This window comes from Ovis aries, chromosome 10 (genome assembly GCF_016772045.2).
Source record: "Ovis aries strain OAR_USU_Benz2616 breed Rambouillet chromosome 10, ARS-UI_Ramb_v3.0, whole genome shotgun sequence".
In the NCBI taxonomy this organism is placed as follows: Eukaryota; Metazoa; Chordata; class Mammalia; order Artiodactyla; family Bovidae; genus Ovis; species Ovis aries.
This window is the reverse complement of record NC_056063.1, coordinates 34,445,395-34,471,249: the sequence shown is the minus strand read 5'-3', so window position 1 is coordinate 34,471,249 and position 25,855 is coordinate 34,445,395. Positions and strand designations below refer to the sequence as shown.

General features: G+C 50.6%; 1 protein-coding gene across 5 annotated transcripts in view; it reads right to left on the bottom strand.

Annotated features, from left to right (window-relative positions):
* SPATA13 (spermatogenesis associated 13) overlaps positions 1–25,855 on the bottom strand; it is a 230,255-nt gene that overhangs the window by 57,601 nt on the left and 146,799 nt on the right. For all 5 annotated transcript variants that reach the window (XM_060394101.1, XM_060394103.1, XM_060394104.1 and 2 more), the window contains exon 2: positions 826–2,424. In XM_060394101.1, the coding sequence (XP_060250084.1) occupies positions 826–2,424 (1,599 nt within the window). The remainder of the gene's footprint in view (positions 1–825; positions 2,425–25,855) is intronic.

The following is a 25,855-nucleotide window of genomic DNA, read 5'->3' as shown; positions in this document are numbered from 1 at the left end:
AGAGTTGGACACAACTGAGTAACTCAACAAAAACCACACAGTCTAGGAGCTTATGGGAAGAATCCTCTGCAATACAGACATAAGCATGCATCTCCTCTGCTCTCAGCTCTGCAAGGGAACGTTACTGAATGCATTTATAGAGTAGAAATTACACAGTAAGGCTGCCTGGATCCTTGACAGGAAATGAAAAGAACATTGCTCTGGGAGCCTTGACAGTTATTAGTGAATTTGATTCATGAGATGCTTGTGTTCTACTCTAAAAATAAGTACAATAACCATCATAAAAACTTCTCTGAGCTATCATCACTCAGGGTTGACAGGTATAACAGTACACGTTTCTAATTCACTCTTGGGAAATGAAGTCGACTTCAAACATGTAATGGTCCCTTAACAAACAATCTCATTCACACGAACTCTGTTGGAAAGGGCATGGAAACAGTTTAAAGCAGAAGGAGAAGGAAAGTCATAATAACGTCTCAAAGATTAGAATTTTGAGAGCCCCTATGAGCTGCATGGGGTACAAGAGAGATGCCTTCAACTTTTCTCCCAAATCTAGCTCAGAGCTGGGCTCATCTCTCCTGGAGGAACTGTGTGGTATAAATGCCACCTCCAGGAGCTTCACAGAATAGTGGTACATTTCACAACAAAGAGAGAGATCACTTCTTAACCTGAGAAACAGCAACCTAACAAGAAGACTCCTGAGGGCAACACAGCTTGGAGCGGTGCCTCCAGGAAGGTGAAGGGACCACCTGTGCCCATCTCAGTGGCAGGAGGGTGGCGCTGACAGGCACCCGTCATGCTTGGCAGGCCACCAAGGATCCTTACCTCTTCTGTCTTGTCTTCTGGACCAGACGCCCCTCCAAGGCTGGGCTGAGCGTGGCTCCTGGAGCCGCTGTCCTCCCTGCCCTGGTCACAGGCGGCTGGCACGGCCTCCTGGGAGGACCCGAGACCTTGCTCCCTCTGGGCAGGCCCCTCGGCCCTTTCCTCGCTGTCTGCTGAGCTCAGGGACAGCGCGCTGACACTGCTGGGACACTTGGCACTTGCTGCATCGGGGCTCCGAGGGCTGGGGGGCTTGGGTGTGGTGGGCCTCAGAGGCCCGAGAGGATGCTCAGGCTCGGAGGGAAACCGGTCGCCAGGTCCCGGTTCATCGGAGTCTCTGTCCGACATCTCCCGGGCCGGTGGGCTGGACGGAGAGCCCTGGGCTCGAGGAGCGGCACCTCCTGGGACCGCTGCCCTGGGCGGTCCGCCTGCACCCACCAGGCCAGGGTCTCGGGGCTCCGCACGCCCCCGTCCGCACCCCTCGGGGCCGGCAGCCGCGCGGCGGGAGTAGTCATCGTGCAGCCGGCTGAGCGGTCGCGGCCCGGGCCCTGCGCTCCCGGGTTCCCCAGTCCGGCCGGCCGTGCCACCCCCCGCGAGCCGGAGCACGCGAGCCAGGTCGGGCACCCGCAGCGGGCTCCTCCAGCGCCTGGGCCTCGTGGGGCCCCCGGCCGAGCCGTCAGAGTCGGCGGACGAGCCGCTCAGCGTCCTGCGGGGCACCCGGCCCTCTCGCGAGCCCCGCAGCTCGGCCAAGTGCGAGGCAGACTTCCTTCGGAAAGAGCTCTTCCCGAGGAAGGTCAGGCTGTCGGTGCTCTTGCTGCGCCGGCAGACACCATTCCGCTCGGGCTCGCGTGCTGGCGGCTCCGGCGCCTCGCACGCCACCGGCCCAGGGGGCTCCGGGTCGAGGAGGCGGATGCGCCCCAGGCCGTAGGCACGACGGAGGCTCCGCGACCGGAGGGCACTACGCGCGAAGCCGTCGTCCGGTTCCTCGGGGTCTGAGCCGTCGGAGGCGAAGCCGGGCCCAGGGGCACACTTGCCCGCAGGGGCCCCCGCCGCCGCGCCGTTGGGGACGGACTTGCCCAGATCGCGGTCCAAGGTTCCCTCCTTCGCCATATCCCACCCCTCCCGGTTCTGAATCCCCTGGAGGACCGAGGACTTCAGTTTTTTGAAAGAACCCATTTTCCGGAAGGAGGCCAGGGCGTTCCACGTGGACGAGCTGCCCACGAGGCCGGCGGGCCGGGGCCGCTCGCGGTCAGCGCGCGTCCTGCCTGGGCCGGCAGAGAAGAGACGCAGGATGCGGGCCGGGCTGAGCCGCGCCTCCCGAGCGCCTGCGCCGCCGCCGCTGCAGCCGCCGTTGCGGCACGCCGGGTGGGTCCCCATGCCGGAGTCCTTGGGATCAGAGATGGCATCAGGGACCGCAGCTCCGCGCCCGTGGCCGTTCTGCGCCGTGGTCATGTTCTCGGGGCCGGAGGCCCGAGGGCGCAGGTCAGCGCGGCTCAGACCCACGCGCGCCTCGATGTCCCCCGGCCCCACGCGCAGGCCTTCTTCCTGGGGGCCTCCGGCCTGGCCTTCCCGCCCGCCGTGCACATTGGGCTCCGCAGTCACCGCCTGCAGCGGAAACAAAGCAGGGAGTTAGGCCCGTCATGCCAAGAAGAACCTTCATCAATGGAGGCTTAGCTATTTTGTTTACGAGTTGCTAACAGAAAACCAGGCCTGCCGATCACATAAAAACCATTTGCAATTACTATTCAATTACTATTAATAAAATGTTATTTTTTCCTAATTCATAAATGAAAAGGGAAGAATGCAAATTTTGCCTATGGGTTGTGCATTCCTTATGATGGTAAACTCTGAAATCCACCGGCACTTGTTTTAAGAAAACTTTCGAAAAACTGCTAGAATGAAAAAGCCAAGGCGTAGTTCGAGATTGTGTCTTCTTGTTATTCAAAATAGAAGACATCATCAATTATCTCTCTCTCTCTATCTCTCTCACACACATACACACACACACACACACACACACTCCAACAATATTCCAAAATATCACAGGGAAACTTGAACCAGGTTCAATTTAACGCAGCTCATAGGAGGGGAGTGTTTAGTACACAGGAGGCCTCAAGCATGGAGTCGTGATGTCAAGACAATGAGCTGCATATTGTCTACAAAATACCCCAAACTCTAATGACAAAGATGCAAAACACCCCGGGGGCCACCAGAGCAGGAGGGACCAAGCTGACTTGACCTGAGGTCAGGCTCTGGGAAGGAAACCACATTAGAGGGGCCTCGGACCAAAGATGCTAACTGGCTGGGGGAGTCCAGAGAGTTGAGGGTAGTACTGAACTATGAGAAATCCGGACACAAATTCACACCAAACCAATAGCGTATGTTCGTCCTTCCTCCCTCGGGCCAGATGCCCACCGCACAGTGTCTGTGCTCTCCCCCGAGTGAACATGCAGCTCAATGGCCTCTGCCCATCAGGCCAGCCCGGCCTTCCCAGCGAGGGAGCATGGCTCCCCTGCTCTCAGTGAAGGATCAGAAATGGAATCAGGGAGGGAGCTCATCATCGTTTACCGGGTGCGTGCCTGTCAGACCCCAGTGCGAGGCACTTCAGAAACAAGATGGCACTGGCAAGCCTACGAGGTCAGCAGGACTATCCCTGTTTTATGCACCATCAGATGGGCACCTGGGCAGGTTAAGGAAGTCACCTGAGGGTCCCACAGCTCTCCCTCTCCAAAGGCTATGCTCTTCTCTACTGCTTCAAGCTAGGATCTGAACACAGGCGTCCGACTCCAAGCTCAATGCTTCATGACATCGTTCAGTCGCTCAGTTGTGTCTGACTCTTGGCGACCCCATGGACTGCAGCACCCAGGCTTCCCTGTCCTTCACCATCTCCTGGAGCTTACTCCTGTGACAGAGCCAGTGGCAGCCGGTGCAGAAGTAAGTGGCACTCTCTCCAGGGTGATTTAAGAGGTGCTGACAATCCTAAGCACCTCCCTCACATTCTGTCACAGCCCAGGCCCAAAGCTTGCCCGTCCAAGAGCCAGCCCTGAGATCCGAGAATGGTCTGCTAATTGTTGCTGTTGTTCAGTCGCTCAGTCATGTCCAACTCTTTGCAACCTCATAGACTGCTGCACGCCAGGCTTCCCTGTCCTTCACCACCTCCCAGGGCTTACTCAAACTCATGTCCATCGAGTCGGTGATGCCATCCAACCACCTCATCCTCTGTCATCCCCTTCTCTTTCCACCCTCAATCTTTCCCAGCATCAGGGTCTTTTCCAATGAGTCGGTTCTTCACATCAGGTGGCCAAAGTGTTGGAGTTTCAGCTTCAGTATCAGTCCTTCCAATGAATATTCAGGACTGATCTCCTTTAGGATGGACTGGTTGGATTTCCTTGCAGTCCAAGGGACTCTCAAGAGTCTTCTCCAACACCATAGTTCAAAAGCATCTTCTTTGGCGCTCAGCTTTCTTTATGGTCCAGCTTTCGCATCCGTATATGACCACTGGAAAAACCATAGCCTTGACTATATGAGCCTTTGTCAGCAAAGTGATGTTTCTGCTTTTTAATATGCTGTTTTAGTTTGTCACAACTTTTCTTCCAAGGAGCAAGCGTCTTGATTTTATGGTTGCAGTCATTGTCCACAGTGAGATAACTCTGACTTAAGTCAGGTCCTGGAAGTCTTCATGACACAAGTCAAAATGGATATTCTGAGGGGCTTCCCTTGTGGCTCAGTTGGTAAATAATCTGCCTACAATGTGGGAAACCTGGGTTCAAGCCCTGGGTTGGAAAGATCCCCTGGAGAAGGGAAAAGCTACCCACTCCAGTATTCTGGCCTGGAGAATTCCATGGACTGTATAGTTCAGGGTTCCAAAAATATTCTGAAGACAACATTAAAGGTAGAAGAGAAGGAGCAAGGTGTATACAGACCTTGAGGTCAGGTCCCAATCTGGCAAAACCCTTTCATGTGCAGAAAAAAATCCGACCTCATGCAGAGATCTCCTCTGCTCCTCCACTCCAGATTCTGACAGGTTCGTCTTCCTTTGCCCCTGGCTTGTGCCCACTGAGGCAGATTCCCAGGCAGAATCATAGTTAAAGGGTTGATTCCATCTGGAACCAGGGAGGCTCCACAGATGTAGACCTGGAAGCCTCTCTGAGGTGCACTTAACCAGCTCCCTTCATCAGAAGATGCCTTCTGAGGTCTACTGTTCAAACAGAGAGGTGAGGGGCCTGAAGAGCCAGGGACTGCATCTGAATCAACCGTATCAGCAACATCCCGACTCACCCTGGCACCAAAGTTGGATACAAAATCTACCACCAGCCACAGAATGAACCTAACAGCCAGCATCACCTGCCCATCCTCACCTACTCTGGGAGGGACAGGCATTGTGGCTGTTGCTGCTTCTCACAATCTTGAAATGAAGCAGACAGCTTATGCCTACTTCCATGTCCAGTCATAGGCACTGACCGCACAGTAGGTAATAATAAAGGTCCTGTTAGGAGCTGCAGAAGAGCAGACATCCCCCCTTGTAATCTGGCTGGATGAAGACAGTGTCTTGACACCACAACCAGAGGGCGCTATGAGACCTTCTGTAACCAAGGACCCATGGGAGAAGCTGATCCTAAGGGCTCAGGGGGTGCAGGGAAGCCTTGCTTTCATGTTGGGTGGTTTGACAATGTTCCATGGAGGACTGGGGGCCAGGTCTAGGTCTAAACTGTCAACTGAATCTTAAGTAAAGCCATTTCTGTCATCCGTGCTTCAGCACCATCTACAAAATAAGAGATGTGGACAGTGTGTATCTCTGCTGGCCTGTGGGAGGTGAGCAGGACCCTTGATAAACTCCAGGTGGTGCCATGGCAATGGCCGGTCCTAGGGGGCGTCTAGCACAGGTATAGGAAGCTGTCTGTTGGCCCACAGACGGGGGTCCTCCAGGCTGTGGAACTCTCTGAGGTGAAACCGTAAAGTTCTTTGCAAACCAAGAAGACAGCTGACCCTACATTAAGGAGAACAATATGGCTGGAAGGATGGCTCGATGTTATAGTGGAAACTCGGTAAAAGCAGCTTTAGAAAAGCCTAAACCTTCCTTGGTCTAACACTTTAAGAGTATCTGCAGGTGTCACCTTTGAGAAGCCATTGCTAATTCCCTAAGGTGGATTAAACCCCTTACTCTATGGGTTCCAGTTGTTGTTCAGTTGCTTAGTCGTGTCTAACTCTTTGTGACCCCATGGACTGTAGCCCACCAGGCTCGCCTACTACATTGGCAGGCAGGTTCTTTACCGCTGAGCCACCCAGGAAGCCCAGGCAGCTCACCAAATGGCTTTACCAAAGTGTATTCTAATGTTATATATTTATATTTATCATTTTAACAGGTTCATGTGGCTGCCTTCAGAACAAGACTGCTTAACTCTTTGGGAGTAAGAACTGTGATTTGCACAATTATTCAAGTTTATATGGACATGAATTTTATATCCGTCATCCTGCCTTACTAATATCTGTACCAACAACTCATCATTACATACCACCATGTTATTCCAACAAGAATATGTTCAAATTTTTACAACACTAAAAAGTGTGTGCTTAAAGCTTTATGTAAGTTTCAGGATCCAGTAAAATACATGTGTATCTGAGTTTCTAATTGGGGCAACACGCTTCTTAAAAGACCAGTGACTTAGTATTCTATGAACAACGTGATTGTTGTCTGTTGCTTGGAATGAAACTGAAAATCACGGAAAAAAGCTTTTCCTGGAATTTCCGAGTAACATACCAACTTGCATTATTTAGAACTAATACTTTGACCTCTATTCAGTAACAAGGGCTGCAATTCAATCAGTGGTTTTGTAGCCAGTCTTGTAAATTACGGGAGCTCAGCCAGAGATATTTATGAACAGAGCTACAAGAAAGAATTTTAGATGGGAATATTGTGAAATCCATTGTCTACCAGCTGGATTCTGGGCCGTATGAACTTTAGAAGGGAACATTTCTTTTCATTCGTAATGAGAATTCTCTGAAAACAACCATGATCAGTAATTTTTAAATAAGAACTTGTACTCGAGTCTGAAATTCAGGAACATATACCAGGCTCACGTACAAATAAGGAGGTTTTCATAACAGGTTAGGGTAAATTATAGAAAATGCGACACTGGAAGAAAACCCAGAAATCTGGATGCTCAGGGGTGGACGCACAGAGCCCTGAGTCACAGCACAGCACAGAGACCAGGACCCGCCGTGCAGCCACGACAGCGAAGGGGCAGCCCCGGCAGCGGGGGACGCGGCTCCAGCGCCAGCACTGCCACAAGCTGGCCAAACCCCAGGGTCATCCCAGCCCTCTTCCTTTCCCTTCCCATCTCGCTGGTCTGGCCTGAGGTCCGGAGCGTTTAAACAGTCCTGGCCTTGCCGCAGCTCCAACACCTCCACCGGGATGGCTAGCTACCCTGACCAGTCTCCTGTCCTACGGTCTGACTCACTCAGCCCCCAGCCACAGTGTCCTTCCAGTGTGCAAACGGACAGGCACCACTGCATTGAGTGTCCCTGGCTACCCCTGGGGCCTCAGAAAGAGTCACATCTCAGCCCAGCCCGCCACACCTTCCCTCTATGAATGCTGACACTCACAGTGACCCCTCCTCGAGCTGTGATGCTCTGGGCCACTTCCTTGCTGGCTCTCAGAGCCGTTCGCAGCCATTCTTGTCTGTGTTGGGAAACCACGGTCCCCATGCTCTCCTGACCAATGCCTTCCGGCCATGCTGGCCAGTGGGTGGGCCCATGGGAGACACCGAGTGAGGGGTGAAGGGAGACGAAGGGTTTCCCATCTGCTCGGGTCTCGGCCCAGGCTTGTTCAGCAACCCCCGCCCCCGGCTCCCACTCCTGCTGGGGTCCCCGCCTGACTGAGCCCCATCCCAGGGCCTCACTCCTATACAAGGGGGCCAGCACCTGGCCCCCCATTTCCCTCCAGCCTTGGGAGGCAGCACCTTCCCGCTGCTGTCCGCCTGAGCTCTTCCGGCTTCTCTCGTTTCTCAGCCGAGTGAGAGGATAATTCTATTAGCTTCTCTTTTTGGAATACCTGAAGATGCTTCTCCTTTCCTGACAGACATGCACTCTGCCTAACTATCTTTAACTCAAATTAGCTCTTTCTTGGGAGGCACGGTCTCCTTCCTCCCAACTCAGACACCCCCCAGTCCTCAGGAGGACCCCATGTGCGCCGCCATTTCAGCCCTTGCCACGCTGCTCTGCAGCTCTGGTCCCTGTCTGCTGGCTCCACGACACTCTGACAAGGTTGAGAGGCAGAAACCAGGTCTTACTGGACTGTGGCCTCTGCATCCAGCCAGTGACCGACTATGGAAGAGGGGCCCACTGAACCAGACCATCCTCGGCTGTGAGGCTGGCTATGCACTGGCCGACGGTCAGCACTGCCTTTTGCTGAGCTTGTCCATCTCACTCTCCCCTCCCCATTCCTGTAAGGCCCTTTTCTTCTCTCATTCATTCCAACATCTTCCCTAGAACCTTGCTGAAATTGAGACTTTAACTGGGAGCTCAAACTCCAGTCCCCCACCTTATGAACAGGTTGTGTTCTAAATGACTCTTTGCAACCACATGGACCTGCCATCCATGGACATCTCCAGGCAAGAATACTAGAGTGGGTTATTATTTCCTCCTGCAGTGGATCTTCCCAACCCAGGGATCGAACCCAGGTCTCCTGCATTGCAGGCAGATTCTTCACCATCCGAGCCACCAGGGAATCCCAAGAGTTACTTACAGGCGATCTATTTTCTCATAGACTCTGTCCAGCAAACCACATTTAGCTGATAATATAGGGGATTTAACCATAATTTATAACATTTCCTATGCACCCAAGTTTCAACGGTGGGTTCTAATTTCAAAGATGAAGGAAGGTCCTCCCCCACTGCCCATCAGTCCTTAACACAAGACCCTCTCTCTGTTCTTCCCAACCCCCATGTGCATATGTCAAAGGAAGCCTGTCCCTCCCCGGGGACCTGGCATCCTCAGTGTCTTTCCAGGAGAAGATGCGGTAAGATGCTCCAGCAGAGTGGAGCTCTGGCTTCATTGAAATACCCACATGTACACCCATGGCTGATTCATGTCCACCCATGGCTGATTCATGTCAATGTATGGCAAAAACCACTACAATATTGTAATTAGCCTCCAATTAAAATAAATAAATTAAAATAAATAAGTAAATGCCCAATCGTGTAACTGTCTAAAAACCAAAAGTATAAACAAAACTGTAGCTGGATGAGACTGGATCACTGCATCTTCGGGAAGGGTGTGGATTCTGTACAAGGTGTGACTGGCTGGCTGGCCTTATCTGGGTCACTAGGCTAAATCGCATTCCTGCGGGTGAGAATGGGATTTCCCAGTGAGGATGGATGTTTGCTTTGTCAATTCCAAGGGTTTGCCAAGGCAGGCCTTAGGCCAAAGAGAGGAAAACCTTCCTATGGTCTCTGAAGTTGGGGGTTGGCGGGTCGAACCAGGTGTGCTCAGTAAGTCTGCATCTGCACTGGGCTTCCTGGCCGTGATCCCGACATTCAGCAAAATGCCAGCCTCTGAACTCCGCTCCTGCACCCCACTCTAAACCTGGGGTTGAAAAGGCCTTGGAAGACTTCAGGAGGGGCACCGCCAAGGAAAGGGCTGCAGACGGCCTTCCTGGTTCTCACACCTCCTCCCCGGCCCCCTCCCTTCTCTCTCGGTGAGTAAGTCTGCAGCAGCAACCTCCCAAGTTCACGGTGAGGACTACCTCGTGCCTGCAGCCACCCCTGAAACGGATGTCACCATGGCAACAGGACCTCCCGGTAACGGCACTAACTATTCAGAGCAAGGAAGGGTTTCCAGATGGGCGGCCCTGATCTAGAAGGCACTTTGAAGGTCACTGGAGCAAAAGCAGCGTTTCTGCTTCCAAGAGGTGATTTAGCAGAATCCAGAGTCATAGTGACCGGGCTCACCCTGCAGGCTGCACGAAGTCCCCTCAACACAGCTTGTATATCCAGCACTTGGTAAAAACGTTTACAAGAGTGTGTGTGTATATATACGTAATATATATATATCTGTGCTGCGTGCACTTATTTTACTGCCCAAGTCCTTTGGTTTTGTTCTTTGCATAAAACGCGTCTCTGGACATAGATTCCCAGTTTACAACACTGCATTTTGGAGAGAACAAGATAAGCCTACCACCCCATTTCCATCCAGTTCGGCCCCAGTTTAGGGGGTGTGGGAGCAGCCGTGCTGCCAGCCCTGAGGACAGAGGTGCAGAGACCACCTTCTCCTGCTAGTTCACTTGGTGGCCCGCGTGCTCACGCTGGTTTTCATAGGAAAACAGTTGCTGGAATGCCTCGTTCGTCTGATTTAAACTGCCCGCTTCTAACCGAAATGACACATGGCTGTTGGTTCACAGACATCCTCCTTCAGGAGATGCCCTGGTACCCATGGGTACCAAAGAGACCAGAGCAGTGGTGACCGGCCACTGTCCCTGAGCAGAGGTCCCCAGTCACGCCCCCACCTTGTGGGGCCCGGCAGGAGCTCAGTGGGGTGGAGTGGGGGAGGCTGCTTGGATAGAGGAGGGGGCTGTGGTAATGAGCCCTCCCCGGGGACATCGTGTGTCCCTCTGCAGCCGAGGACCGAGGACCCTGGTCTCTGCAAAGGAAACCTCCTCTAATGAGGGGCTCCAGCCTCACTCCAGAGGCTCAGAAAAGCCAACAGCCCCGAGTGCAAGGAAAACCAGACAGAGGGAAAGACTGCACGTGTCTCAGGCCCTCACCCAGTGCCAATTCCTCAGCTCACATTTACCCTTCAAAAAAGGACTAGCGGGCAACTCAGGAGAGCCCCTCAGTGGCTTCTTTTGGGGGTTTACTATTCTTTCTACAATAGAAACTTGTGCCAGAAGCTTCCGTGGGACTGTACAGCCACTCCATCTTCCGGCTTCTTGCCCAGGGCCGCTGCTGCAGGCAGGTGGCCGCCCCTGGGGTTGTGCACACTGAGGTCTTCTGGACGGCAAAGATGACACACCTTCTGTGGACACAGCCCTGCCACTGCACTCTCTCTACTAGCCCACCACTCCCTGCAGGGGGAGCGAGTGTGGGAGACCGGCCAGGTTTCTTCTCTCTCTCCAAACACAGCCCACGAGCACTGTTCTCTCCTCCCAGCTTCAGTCCTGACCCTCTCCCCAGCCTGTCCTCCCGGACTCCCCAACCTCACACAGCGTCCAGCTCTGCCTGTGGGGAGACCAGCCACCAGCCGGCCCGTCCCCCAGCTCCATTTGCCTGATGCAATGCTGCTGGCTCTCACAGGTCGGAAGCTTCTGGAAGCCCAAGGGAATGTGGCAAGGACACATGTGAGACTCAGGAACACCCAGGCCCCACCCCATGACACAGGGGTCCACGACATTCTGAATATGTAGGCTGCTCAGAGGGCCTGATGTGAAAGGAGCACTACATTCTGTCTTTTGTGAAGAGTTCAAAACCAATTTAGGTGCTTAAAAAAAAAAAAAAAACTAAAGAATAACAATGATGGAAGTGTCTTGAACCTAAAAAAACAAGAGTGGGAGGGGAGCGGGCGGGTCTCCCCAGAGGCCCAGGAAGGTGAGCACCAGGCAACCAAGAGAGGACTAGGTCTGTTCCCGCCCTGCAACCACGAGCTGCCGGGGGCTGCAAAGGACCCAGCGACTGCAGACGAGACCCAGCGAGACCCTTGGTGAGACCAGCCTCAGAGAGTTAGGAAAGCCCGCCCAAGTCTGCTGGTTCATGTCCCTGGCTAACGATCACTTCAGAACCGTAATGGCACAGCATCACCTGGGTCCCCACTGTCCCTCCTAGAGCAAGGGCTCTGATGCGAGAGGCTGTGCCTCAGCAGAAATGTCTCCTCCTTGCCTCGGAGTGGTGACACAAGCAGCTCAGGGCCACAGGCCGGTAATCCGAGTGCAGGCAAGTCAGAAAGAAGCACCGACGGCTTCCAATGAAACAGATCACCTGCACCTTGTTTTGAGACTTCATCTTGTAACAAGAAAACCTCACTTGAGGCTTCATCTGCTCATCCATTCACTCCACCACTGGTGTTGGGACAGACAGAGGACGAGAGTGGGGACAGTGGACACTGTCTCAGCCAGCTGGGAGACACACGATTAAACAAGTGATTGTAAGGAAGCCTGCGTGGTTATGACACCTCAACGGGCTCCCTCAGGAAGTGACATCAGTACCAGGACTGCAGGGGAGGGAGGTGGGGGCACCTGCAAAGGTCCTCATTTATTGACTCACCTTCGACAAGAACTGTCTTTCATTCCCTCGCCGCACACCTTAAATGTGACAATCCGATCGGTTTCAACACCGATCTTCTAAAATTAAGAACGAAATGAAGTTAAAGCCTTATACCTACTGAGGTTTAATGGAGAAACAGAACAGGCTTTTTCAACAATTCCTGTTGATGTTTTGTGACGACTGCATTTTCCAGCTAAATTCCTAAAATCGCCCTGGTCCTAAGCATAGCCCTTGACTGCCTCGATTGGGGTTGCGACATTTCTTGCTGTGTCTTATCGCTGTTATACTGTGTCCTCTGAGGGCTCTCCAGTACTGACACTGAGGTCAACATGAGCCTGTTGTTCAGGAGATTACAGACTTGTCCAGAAAACAACAAAAACATTCACTAGAGATTCCCATTTTCTGGGAATTTTGTGTTTTCTGCATAATTTTGTAAAAATTTAGGTTAAAAAAATCCCTACCTCCAACAAAAAGAGAGCATACATGTTAAGACTTCTGCTTGCCTTTAAACTAAACCAAGCACATAAATTTCTGCAGAAGGCTAAGCTTTTCTTAACATGCTTCTCTTTCTACACTTAGCAACAGCCTTTTTTGGACAGCTAGTTAAAAACTGCTTAATAATGGAATTATTAAGTGTTTCTTTTGACTGAGGGGCTGCATAAGAGACTTGCTGAGAAGCCAGGGCTCATGAACTGGGAAGTTTGGGACCTTCTGAGCCAGGGTTGAACCCAACTTGCAGCAAAGACCAGCCTGGAACATAGCTTCTTCCACAAGGCCTGACTCATGACCGACTAGGAGCAGCTTGCTCAGAAATGTGCACGTGTCCTCCAGGACAGGCCTGTCCTTGTCACCCTCAGCTACCACGTGTACCCAGAGTGTCTGGCAGCTGTTAACAGCTCAATAAATATTTGATGAAACGTTCAGGGACTCCTTGTGAACACTGAGTCTGCATGCCTACAAAGTAACCCTACCACCTGTGGGAAGGACTGCCATCTTCTCTCCAGAACTAACTGTGGCATTTTAAGATCCAAAAGAGAGTCTTTCTGTCTCCTTTCCCACCTCTCCACCAAGAAAAATGAGAAATAAGTCTGAGACTTGGAGGAGCCACTGAATTTAAGCCACAATAAATTCTGTATCTCAATTCTCGCTTTCAAGACCCGGCCCTGAAGGGAAGGCCCCATGTCACCGTGGTCAGGCTCTCCCAACACACACGTGACTGTCACCACGTGTCACACACAGAGACGCGGGCCCCACAGCACGTTCTCAATGGTGGAGTTCAAGGAAACCATGAGGACAAAGGGCCAGGAGTCCACCCTTTGCTGGATCGGACACCTGGCTCCTTACCAAAACAGACTTCATGAAAGGAAGCTCATTTCTCTGTGAGGAATTGAGGAAAGAGGGAAAAGCAGCCTTATGGGCACGACTTCCTCTCCTGCTGTGGGACGGGGATGCCCCAGGAACCAGTCTGCATCTTCCACAGAAGGGTCTGCCGCACTTGGGGTGGGAGGGGAGGCTTGCAATGAGTTGACTCCTAATATCTCCCCAGAAACACTCATGGAATCAGCCCTCTGCTCCCCTCTCAACCACCCCACCACCAGACTGGACAAGCACCAGGACGCTTCAGCTGACAGACCCAGCAGCAGTCCCTACTCTGTTCTCATCTCCTGTGGGGGCTCTGTCCCCTGCGCTCAGTGCAGACTTCTGATCGCACATCATTAGAGAGGCAAGCGGAGATAGAGAACAGAAGACAAAGCCCATGTGACGAGACCTGTCACCGTCTCCACTGGCATCTTCCGAGCAGGAACAGCAGGTCTATTATCTGTTATTCTGCACGATTTTGCCTCCTACACCCTTCAAGTATTAAACCTCAATTTTAATTTTCTTCCCCAATTTGCACACACACAAAAAAGTCATAGGAGCATTCTAATACTGTACCTCAAAGTACAGGTGAGACTGAAAAATAGGAACTTAGGTCTCCAATGGAGGCCAGTGCTAGAGTCCATCGATTCTGCTGGCTGAATGCCCCTATCCAGTCCTTCTGAACTTGAATCCTAGAACTAGAAAACAAACTTGCAAACACACAACAAAGTGATATCCTTACTTATTATCTTTTAAGAGCAAGAATACACTCAGATGTAGCAAAGAACACAGGGATCAAGTATTATAGAGTTACTCATTGTCGTTGTATAAAAATACATTTATGACAACATGGACAGACTCCAAAAGCTAAATGGAGCCTTAAAGGACACAGTGCAAGAAGACAGACATGGAGGGGCTTCCCTGGAGGGCCAGCACTTAAGACTCTGCACTTCCAATGCAGGTGGCGTGGGTTTGGTCCCTGGCCAGCAAACTAAGGTCCCACATGCTGCGTGGCCCAGCCAAAAACCCAGCAGCTCACACGCTGCTGGCTTCTAGCAACTCCAGGGTGTCCAGGAAGGGCGACTCTACAGACGCAGGAAGTGGAGGCCGGGGGCTGGGGGCTGGGGACAAAACAAGAGGTGACCATAAAGGGCCATGAGGGTTCTTCTGGGGACTGTGGTTGCACAGCTCTGTAAACTTCACCAAAAATAACTGACTTGCACAATTGCAGAGAGTGAATTTTATGGTACGTAGATTATATACTAAAGCTGTTAGAGCACAAAATTGACGATATTAAGCATGATGGCCTTGTGAATCATCTGATAAACATTCTGAAGAGGATTTAGACACGTAATTCAAGGTAAAGCATATATCTGCTCTAAGTGTCCGAGGAATGAACTTTGGTCAAAAAGGCCAACATAACTTCCTAGGTCCCCACCTCAAAAGTCACAAGGTTCTCATCTTCATCACCAGCAACCTCAGGAAAAGTCAAAAGTCTTTTCTCCTGATGGTTTTTCCATCACTTTTTTCAGGGACTTTACAATGAAGATCTTCATGGCTCAGCTTTTGCCTGTTTGGATTTGCAGGAGAGCAACCCCCTTCCTGTGACAGGCGACTCATAGTCCACGCCAGTGGCTTCACAGTAAAGCAACCAGGAGCTCTCAAAACTGGGCATGAGCCAAAGGTGGGGCGGCGTCTCCGCTGAAAGCCAGGCTCCAATGCAGATGCAGGCTAGACCACCTCCCTGGGCATCTCAAGGGGCTGCCCACGTGGGTGCCTGCGCCCAGACAGCGGGGCTGCCGTGTTTCAGCTGGTGTGAAGCCCTGGCCAGCTAGGCAGCCACACTCACCCACATTCGCACCTGCCCACATTTAAGGCCTTCCTGGCCAGTTTCACATTCGACATTGGTTACAGGCTGAAAAACTAGTCCTGTAAACCAAGCAGCCCCTGGGTTTGCTGCTCTGGGTTTTGTTTTCTGTTTGAAAAGGCTTCATCCTCATGCTCTCCGCTCTGTCTAGCCCCCGGCCGCCCCTCATCTTCTTCTCCAGGCTCCTTCTGGGGACTGAGATGTCACCCACTCTCCTGGTCCTGGTCTTGGTCCTAATCCTCAACTGTCTTCACAGATGGGATTTCCACGGGTTAGACGCAATAAAGACTTGTGTTCAATGTCTCATTTTACCAATGAGAAACCAAGAGAGAAAGCAAAAGAGCTGACACGTTTACAGCAGTTTTATTCATAGCTGCCAACATAGGGAAACAGGCAAGATGACCTTCGGGGGGTGACTAGACAAATAAACTGTGGTGCGTCCAGACAGCAGAATAGTATTCGGTGCAAAAAGAGCTGAGCTATCGGCCATTTGAAAACAAATGGAGAAACCTTCAACTGCTGCTGCTAAGTTGCTTTAGTTGTGTCTGACTCTGTGTGACCCCATAGATGGCAGTCCACCAGGCTCCCCCGTCCCTGGGTTTCTCCAGGCAAGAACACTGGAGTGGGTTGCCATTTCCTTCTCCAATGCATGAAAGGGAAAAGTGAAATTGAAGTCGCTCAGTCATGTCTGACTCTTAGCGACCCCATGGATTGCAGCCCACCAGGCTCCTCCATCCCTGGGATTCTCCAGGCAAGAATACTGGAGTGGGTTGCCTTCAAGCATAACACTAAGTGGAAGACAATCCAAAAAAGCCATATACTGGATAGCTCTCACTATCCGACATTCTGGAAAAGGCAGAGCCTTGGAGACAATGAACAGATTGGTAGTTGCCAGGTGTTACAAGGAGGGAGGGTGAACGGGGGGCACAGAGGATTCTCAAGCGGTGAGACCACTCTGTGAGATGCTGTCCAGATGGGCGCTTGTCACCATGCATTTGTGCCAACTCAGGATGGACAGCACCACCCCAAGAGTGAACCCCAAAGTGAGCCACAGTTCTGGGGGATGACAAGGTGGCAGTCAATATCAGCTCATGGACTGGTACAACTGTGCCAGGCGGATGTGAGAAGTTATAAGCAGGGGAAAACTATGCCAGGCAGATGGGTATTAGGGAACACTGTACTTTCTGATTAATTTTTCTGTAAATTGAAAACTACTCTTAAAACGAGTATAGATTTAAAATATAAGTAAACAAAAAGCTGCTGAGTGAACAGGACGGTCAAGCCAGCGACACAGACCTTTACTGCTTGAGAGCTTTGTCCACAGCAGAGGGTCTCTGCTCATCCAGGTGAGCACCCAGAAACCCACCCCTTGAGTTAGTGACCACCTGACCAAGGTCTATGAAGGGAGAACCAGCACCACTGCATCACCAAGACTCAAGAACACTTCCATCAAAATCCAATTCTATGAGTGCGTCATCCCAACCAGCAGATTTTGAGGTTCACATGAAAGAACAAGGGTTGGGGAATCAGCAATATTCAGGGGGGTGGTGTTGGAGTAACAGGCAGGGAGAGACAGATGCCAAGTCAAAAGCCTCTATTAACACAAGGTTAAAGTTGGATTATTACATGAAATCAAGCATTTTAATTGCATTTGTGAGTAGTTTGTTTAAGCCGGATGTGAATGTGAGATTTTTATGACCCACAAGTGACAGGGGAATCGGGGGACCTGCCCAGGTTTCCATGGAGGCTGGGGAGGAATGCAGCTCAGAACTAATTCATGGGTCCCCCAGGAGCAGAAAAACAAAGCTGCTCTACAGTCACACCCCAGACGTCATGCTTATTCAACTAGGAGATTACGTAAGGGAAAGAAATGTTGAGGGATGTGTTTCTAGGCGGAAACTCAAAAAAGAAACCTTAGGGAGTGACAGGGCTTCCCTGGCGGCTCAGACGATAAAGGACTGGCCAGCAAAGTAGGAGATTCGGGTTCGATCCCGGGGTTGGGAAGATCCCCTGGGGTAGGGAACGGCAACCCACTCCAGTATTCTTGCCTGGAAAATCCCATGGACAGAGGAGCCTGGCGGGCTACAGTCCATGAGGTCACAAAGAGTCAGACGCAACAGGGCGACTAACATTTTCACTTTTTTTCAAGGACTGATAAGCCCAAAATTCAGAGTGACGGTTACCTCTCAGGAGAGGCTGTCAAACTTACACATGTTACATATGTTCTTTGTACAAATTAAGTGTTTAATAAACTCATTTTAAGAAGATATACGAGCGTTAAGAAGGATAAGGCAGAAAACGCTAATATTAATAATGTACCGTAACAGGACTAAGCAGGTGAGAGGCTTCCCAGGGGGCACTGGTGGTAAAGAACCCACCTGCTTATGCAGGAGACATGAGAGACCTGGGTTCAACCTCTGGGTCAGGAAGATCCCCTGGAGAAGGAAATGGCAACCCACTCCAGTATTCTTGCCTGGAGAATCCCATGGACAGAGGAGCCTGGCGGGCTGCACTCCACGGAGTTCCCAAGAGTCAGACATGACTGAAGTGACTTGGCACGCATGAATGCAGGCAAGTGGGTGGACTGATCACCTGGCATCAGAGAGACCTGTGCTCAAATCCCTACTGCAGATCTAGCAGCCACTTAACCCTAAACAAGTGATACAGCTCCCACATCTGGAAAAGGGGGGACATACTAGTATCCTCAGCTGGAATTGGGTTAAATAGTAACTTGCCTGTTGAAGAGCTCAGAGGCGTCTGGGAAAGAGAGGAACAGATCCCATTCGGACCGCTGACCACGTGCCAGAGGCCATGGGAACCCTACGGGCACAAACCCACTGGATTATGTCCAGGTCATATAGTAATAAACAAAGGAGACAGAATTTGAACCCATGGACAGTCCGACTCCAGTGCTAGCTCCTGGCCATCAAGCTAGTCTTCCTCTCTGATAAAACCCCTATATTATTATTAATAGTGTTGCTTACTATCATAAACATTAGGTGGCTTAATGCTTAAGCAATTAGGTTAAAAATTACCTAAACATCGCTAACATGGGAATACTTGACACAGAAGCAATTTATTTCGAAAAGAACCCAAAGGCAGAGAACCACCTGGTCACTGTGATCAACATTGTCACATGACTCTCAGAAATTCCAATACATTCAATTCTACACAAAACGATGGGAGCCAAGCTCGATGGAAGAGGCAACAGTCTTTCCCAGCCCTCCCCTAACCTGTTCCCCAGCCAATTAATCCGAGATGACACATGCAGTCCTAAGTACCACATGTTAGAAGAACAGTCACTGCAACTCGGCCTAGACAATGGTCCGGCACCCATGTCCTTTCACAGACAATAGAAGGATCCTGGGATGCTCAGCTTTTAACACAAAATTTAGGAATTTTCCTATGGAAGGAGCACAGATTTACTCAGACGTGCATCCTCTGGGAGAATCAGTGCATAGAATGCAGTCCTTTTAGTTCCGGGACAAAGAATTCATGAAGCATCAGGCATCTAGCAGTTCAAGATGGTTCAGCGGCCACAGAGGGGGCTGGATGCATCACCTCTGAGGTTCCTCCACCGTAGGTTTTATGATCCTGAACAAACAAACCCCATCTCCTAAAAATGCAATCCTTTCAGAAACAGCAGAAAGGGCCCTTAGGAAGGGCATTGCCCACTTCGGATGCCCTGCAGTCATTGCTACTTACAGCTCTCCTAATCCTGCTGAGTCCCAGACGCCTCTCAGGGTCCACACCCTCATGAGCACACGTGGGGCAGGCCTACACAACATCTGGGACAAGAGCAGAGTGGAGCAAAATGCACTGCTCACTTGCTGAACCAGATGTCAAGCTTTAAGTCCCCACAACACTTACTTAGGAAATTGTCGTGAACTGAGCCACCCCAAAAACAATGCTTCACGGTGACCCCAGACCACGCTGAACCAGGCGTCCAACCAGACCTAACCAAGCATACAATCGCACTTACTCAGGCCCCAGATGGGAAACACCCACAGACCTTGTCACCTGAGTCTAAAGGATTTCATGGTGAAGGGTTTCAGAGACCTCGTGGCAATTTTTCCTGTTTCTGGAACACCCAGCAAAGCCATCTGTCCCTGACATAAGCTTGCCGCCTGATTCCCACGTCCATGCTGGTACGGAGCGGGGAGGCGGGGGGATCTGACACGGAGCACAGTCACTTTAGAAACAAAACAAGTGTAGAGGAGGGGGTGAGGGGAGGAGGCGCTGGAAGAACAAGGCTCTGCTTCCGGGAAACCGAATGTCTGTCACACCCTGTGCACTGAGCCCCGGGCATCTGGTAACTTCAGGAATGTTAGCGGCCCCTCTCCAATCCTTACACTCATTTTAAACAGCAACCAGAAACGGAAACCCAGAAAAGGGTGGCGCTTTCAATACCACATCAGAGTGGGTCCCATAGGACACCCCAAAGACAATCTCATTCTCCAGAGAACGTGCCTAATTTTGACTTGCTATTTCCTGCTGATTAGGTGAGTCACAGGTTAATTTGTAGATTATTTGTGTCCCTTAGCGATGCAGATCATTTCTGCCTTTCAGAAAAGATAACCACAGAGGTCACGGTTGTACTGCCTGTGGGGCGTTAGCCGGTTTTGTCTCCCATTCAGCAAACCTCTCAGCCTTTCCTGACTGTCTGACCCCTTCCCCCAGCACCCTGAGTCCCCTGCCCTCAGCACCCCAGACCCCTACCCTCACTCATGGGGTAAATCAGTCTCTGACACATGCTCACCAGGGATTTAACAGGTTACCCATGTTTTAACATTGTGAAAATTGCCCCTTGATACATTTAATCTATATTCAATCACCATGGTCCCATTACTCTTTTCCTCTGTAATTTTCTACTGAGTCTGTGTCATGTAACAGTTTTTGTCATTATCCTCACACACTTTTAACTATCTTATACAAATGTTATAGATTTAGACAGCAGCAGAAATAAACAGCAACTCTTTCTCTAAATATAGGTCTTTTTCAAAGACTGAAAAATAATAAAACATAAAACAATAAGAAGTTCTACCACAAAGATAAGGTTTCTAAGTAACTGAGTCCCCTTTTTCCAATATATCTGATCACTGTCCATCTATACTGGCACCTGGTTGCTCCCTTCAAACCGGGCTCCTTCTCAAATTGGTTCTCTTTAAATATTCCAGTCTAATTTAGAAATCATGCCTGTTATTGTCTCTTAAAATACACTGCTGCTAGGTCACTTCAGTCGTGTCCGACTCTGTGCGACCCCATAGACGGCAGCCCACCAGGCTCCCCCGTCCCTGGGATTCTCCAGGCAAGAACACTGGAGTGGGTTGCCATTTCCTTCTCCAATGCGTGAAAGTGAAAAGTGAAAGTGAAGTCGCTCAGTCGTGTCCGACTCTTAGCGACCCCATGAACTGCAGCCCACCAGGCTCCTCCGTCCATGGGATTCTCCAGGCAAGAGTACTGGAGTTGGGTGCCATTAAAATACGCTACTTTCTACTAATGTGTCGATTTCTTTAGACCGCAAATAACCTTAACTAGTGACGCATACCGTGGCAGACGTGTTTGAACAAAGAGGCAAAGAGGAAACCAGAACTGCAGTCATCTTTACTTGGCTCTCTACAGCCCCAACCCCCGGGATGCTTCTCAAAATGCTTCTCTACCCTCCGAGTGCTTTCATTCTTTGCTGTCTCTCGTTCGTCTGTATTATTATTACAGACGTTAGATTGCAGTATGCTACTTGGACCTACTTAGCTTCTGGAGCTTTTGAAAATCTCCTCTGCTCCACTCACCCTCTGACCAACCCAGATCAGACGCTCCCACGGGTGCAGGATCTGAGGTCTGGTCACTCCTGTCTCTGCCCCACCCGCAGCTCTGACAACCCTCTTCTCACCTGAGGACCCGGGCCTCACAGCAGGGGTAGGACTCCCGGGAGGAGGCCCAGGCTGGGCGCCACTGGGAGATCACTCTTACCTCTTCCCCACACCCTCTCAGCACAGCCCCGGCTCCAGAAATTCCTAAGAACTTGACCGTGCCTGACCCCCTTGGGGGGAGCAAAGGGATGCTTGGAAAGCGTAGGCCATGTGACCCAAGTCAGAGCAAGCTCAGGTCCTCCCAGCTGCAAACTGTCATCTTCAATGAACACTTCAGCGCCCCGGCCCCAAGTCTCCAAGGCAACTCTGGTCCTGTTCACTTCGCCTCGTGCCTGAGCTGCTCTATCAGGCGCCAGTGCTGCTTCCTCGAGTACCTTTGTAGGCTCTTTGGGGAGTGACATACACACACCACCATATAGACAGTGACAACCAACAAGGAAATACTGTATAACACAGGCAAATACACGCAATATCTTATAATAATCAGGAAGGGAAAGGATCTGAAGAAGAACACACACAAAAAATAGAATCACTTTGCTTTACACCTGAAACTAACACAACGCTGTGAATTAACTGTACATCAATTTAAGACAAAGAAAAACCATATTAAAAATGAAAGAAGTCCTTCATACAAAAAAATACATGGATAACATCTCTACACTTTTTTATCCCTAGTAAATATTTACTAAATAAACGGATGGCTTAGAAAGGACGGTACAGAGCTGTCCTCCGTAAATCAGAACACCTCCCAGCTGTCTTCTTGTTGCTGCTTTTGGCTGCGCCACACGGCTTGTGGGGTCTTAGTTCACCAAACAGGGATTGAACCCACACCCTCAGCTATGAAAGCACAGTCTTAATCACTGCCCGGCCGGCGAATTCTCAAGGTGCCGCTATTTTTAATTGTTCTTTAAGACTGTTTTACAGTAAGATAAATGTTAGATAGCTACTATGTGAATATCACAAGAGAGAATGCAAATTCACATGACTGTTAAAGACTGGAGCTGACACCTCACGGTGACCAGCCTTTTGACACTGAGGCTTCACTCCACGGCAGCGTATCTTCCTTCTCACCATGGTGACAGGGGCTCCACAGAGGAAACCCAGAGAAATGCTGACCAGCACACCTCTCACCACATTTCAGCAACAGTGGAAGCCCTTGGAAATATTACCCCAGACTCCTTAAGAGGTTTTGAAAACTCTGCATGAAATTAAATGGTGCCGCTTTAATTTCTTGTTCAAATGCAAACTGAGGCGATAAAATTGAGCTGCAGTTTTCCCTATAGAGCGGTCATTCAGATAATACAGAAAACGGCTAATTGACTTTCAACATTCGTATTAAAGAAGACACAAAGTTTACAGATTACCATAGTAACCGAGAACACAGCCCCAGTCCTGCAGAGAGCGACCTGCCATTAATCTAAAACACCACTTGAGCTAATGCAGTCAGCCTTTTCTTCTCGGCCAACTTGTTAACAGGTGTTAATATGTACCTACATTAACCAGGTTAACTTCTCCCAGCTTCCCTCTCGTCCCCAGGGAAGTGAAACTAGATATTGTTAAAGTGAAACCAATAGGTCAGTTGCCTGGAAGACAAAGAAAAAAAACCCAAAATCCTAGAAAATCTCACCTCACAGAAAATCGGTGCCTGCATAATTAGGAGTTTTCTAGAATACTGTGTTGTTCTGGACAATAACAAGTGTTGACAAAGACATGGAGCAATCAGAGCCCTCTTACACAACTGATGAGAAAGCAAAATGGAGCAGCCACCTTACAACACAGTTGGGCAGTTTCTAAAAAAAAAATATGAAACATAAAGTTATCATATGACTCAGCAATTCCACTGCTAGGTGTTCCCAAGAGAACTGCAAACAAGTCCATACAAAAACTCATACATGAGTGTTTGCAGCAACATTATTCCTAACAGTTAAAAAGTGGAAACAAACCACATATCCATCCACTGGGGGAGGAGGAATAAGCCAAATATAACATACCCACAGATCTGAACATTCCTTTTCATAAAAAGAAGCACTAATACCTACTACACATGGATGAACACTGAAAATATTGTCCTAAGTGAAAGGAGCTGGTCACAACAGGCAGCATATTATGCAATTCCATTTATACAAAATGCCAAGAATGGGCAAATCCACGGGGACTAAAAGCAGGCCAGCGGTTGTCAGAGGCTGGGGGTGGGGTGGGGGGCGGGTGCGGTGGGGAGAGGCTGGGGAAACTTTTATGGTGAAGGACTGGGCAGCCCGGCGTGCTGCAGTTCATGGAGTTGCAAAGAGTTGGACACAACTTAGGGACTGAACAAGTGCTCACTTCCCACGAATTTAGCCATAATTCATCTTCACAAGAGACACTGTTTCACCTCCTATGACAACAAATAAGCAGCCTGCAACTGCTCTTGGGGAGGACAGAGGAAATCACTGATTCATGCCCAGCAGGTGAAGACTCCACATGCGTTAAGCAGGTGGAATTTTGAAACAGCACACGAGTCGGCCACAGAAGATACTTAGGTGCCAGGAAGGGGAAGTCCCTGTCCTTTCAGCCTGGCCCAGCGGCCAGCTTAGTCTGAACGCTTATGCAGTCATCGTCAGGACCACAGTTCAGGTTTAGAAGATGTGAAATGACCGTCCTTTATAAAGTCACGTGAGGGGGAGGTAGGATGAAAAATCAGCAGTCCCTTCCCACAGCCCATGAATGATTCAAACATCCAAAGGAAACAACTGCAGCAATATTGGGAGCCTGTGCCACCCGCCAGCCACATCCCACCTCCCACAAAGGGCCCGGGACCCTCCTGTCCAGGTCCTGCCCTGCTCCTGCAGGCCACGAGGGAGAGGGAAATCTCAGGGTGATTTTAGTTATGTGGACTTTCCTTTCTTTAAAAAAAAAATCCTGTTTTGAATGACAGAGGTTGAGGGCACTGAGAAACGCACCTTTAAACCACTGCACATGTGGGCACTCGCCTGACACAACTGCACGTCAGCTCCACGTACAACCAGGTCTCATTATTCTAGAATCTGCCCTTCAGGGCCCCTCTCGGTGTACAGCGGGGGCTGCACAGTCCATGTAACTGGAGGCAGCAAAGACCAGGAGGCACCGTGGGGGACCCTGCTGCTGACCTAAATGTGGACCCACAGACGGGAAGAGGGGCCTCTGTGGTCCCCTCTGGACTTCTCCCATGGACCACCATCCCCTGATGACTATCTCATTGCAATGCTTGGAAACTCTACGAGGACGAGGCCGCAAGGGTGGCTGCCCTCCACCCATGCTTCTGCCAAACTTCTGGAAGAGGAGGCTGCAGAGGACCAGGCAGCCCCTGGGCCCTCAAGGGCCTCTGGGAACCCCGGGCACGGCCCCCGTGTAACCTGAGGCCTCAGAGAAGAGGTCTGGGTTTGCCTGCTCCCCTTCTCTTTCCTGAGACAGTGAAGGGATTCCTGGGTCTGAGAGCCTGGAAGCACGTGACCAGGGGCAGCACAGGTGACGCTGCCTTGAAAAAAGTAGTCTCCTGCCAGTGTCTCAACAGAGAGCCCAGCGCCTGCCGGAACGGCCTCCCGGAGGAAAGGATTATAAAAGGCTCTTTGTTGATCCCACCCCGTTTGCACAAACCCGCTCCTACCCGTCTAACCCACACGAAGGCCCTTTTAACTGAACAGCAAATCAAGTGTGACAGAATCACCTCCTTGATAAATTAGCTGATTAGAATTTCCTGAGGACACATAAGCACCCAATGCATACGATTTCCTACCCTACCTCTTGAATTGCTTTCTTTTTTTCCTCCATTTCAAGATGGATTTTTTTCCCCAATAGTTCTGTTGCCCATTTCAAACAAGCTGCCCCATGGAGGACCTCTGGAAAACCTGTATTTTCCACACAGAAGACAAACATGCCCACTCCATCACCAGGATTTGCTGTCACTTCCTGAAACCCAACACTGCAGAATCCTGGTAGGTAACTTCTCTCCAGCGAGGGAGCTGAGCATAGAGGCCTGACTCAGACCCTGATGCCAACAGAAAGTCATGTCAACTGCAGCCCTCAGTCGGAGGCATTGCTGAGGTTCTGTCTGCGTGCAGGTCTCAGGGGGCCGGGCCCAGGGCTCATGGAGGTCTCCATGGCTCCCAAGGGTCCAGCCACCTCCAGGCTCTGCCCATCAGTTTTACTGGGCTGTTGCTGCTGCTATTCCACCCCCCACACCTCTCGCTGTCTGAAGGTCACTTTCAGCCCCTACACTCCCAGTACGTGACCTTGGCATATCCTTGACATGCTCTCAACTCCTGTCCCTAGTTGCACCACTAATTTCCAATCGCTGGTGAGGCATCACATTTTCCTAGTCACTCCCCAGCTTCCTAATTTTCTACTTTTACCTTGAAGTTAATTCTTCTTCATGTGAGCAGGTGGAAGAGAGAGAGCTTTTTAGTGTCCACACAGGGAAACTGAGAACCCAACTCTCTCCCCATTGGGAGGTGGTGATGGTTACGTCATGTGTCCACTTCACAGGGCCATGGTGTTAGTTATCTGGTCAAGCACTAGTCTAGATGTTGCCGTGAAGGCACATTTTAATGTGATTAACAGTGAAATCAGGAGACTCTGAGGCAAGCAGATGACCCTCCATAATGTACGTGGGCCTTGTGCAATCAGTAGATGGCCTTACAAGATTGAGGTCCCCCAAGCAGGAAGGGATCCAG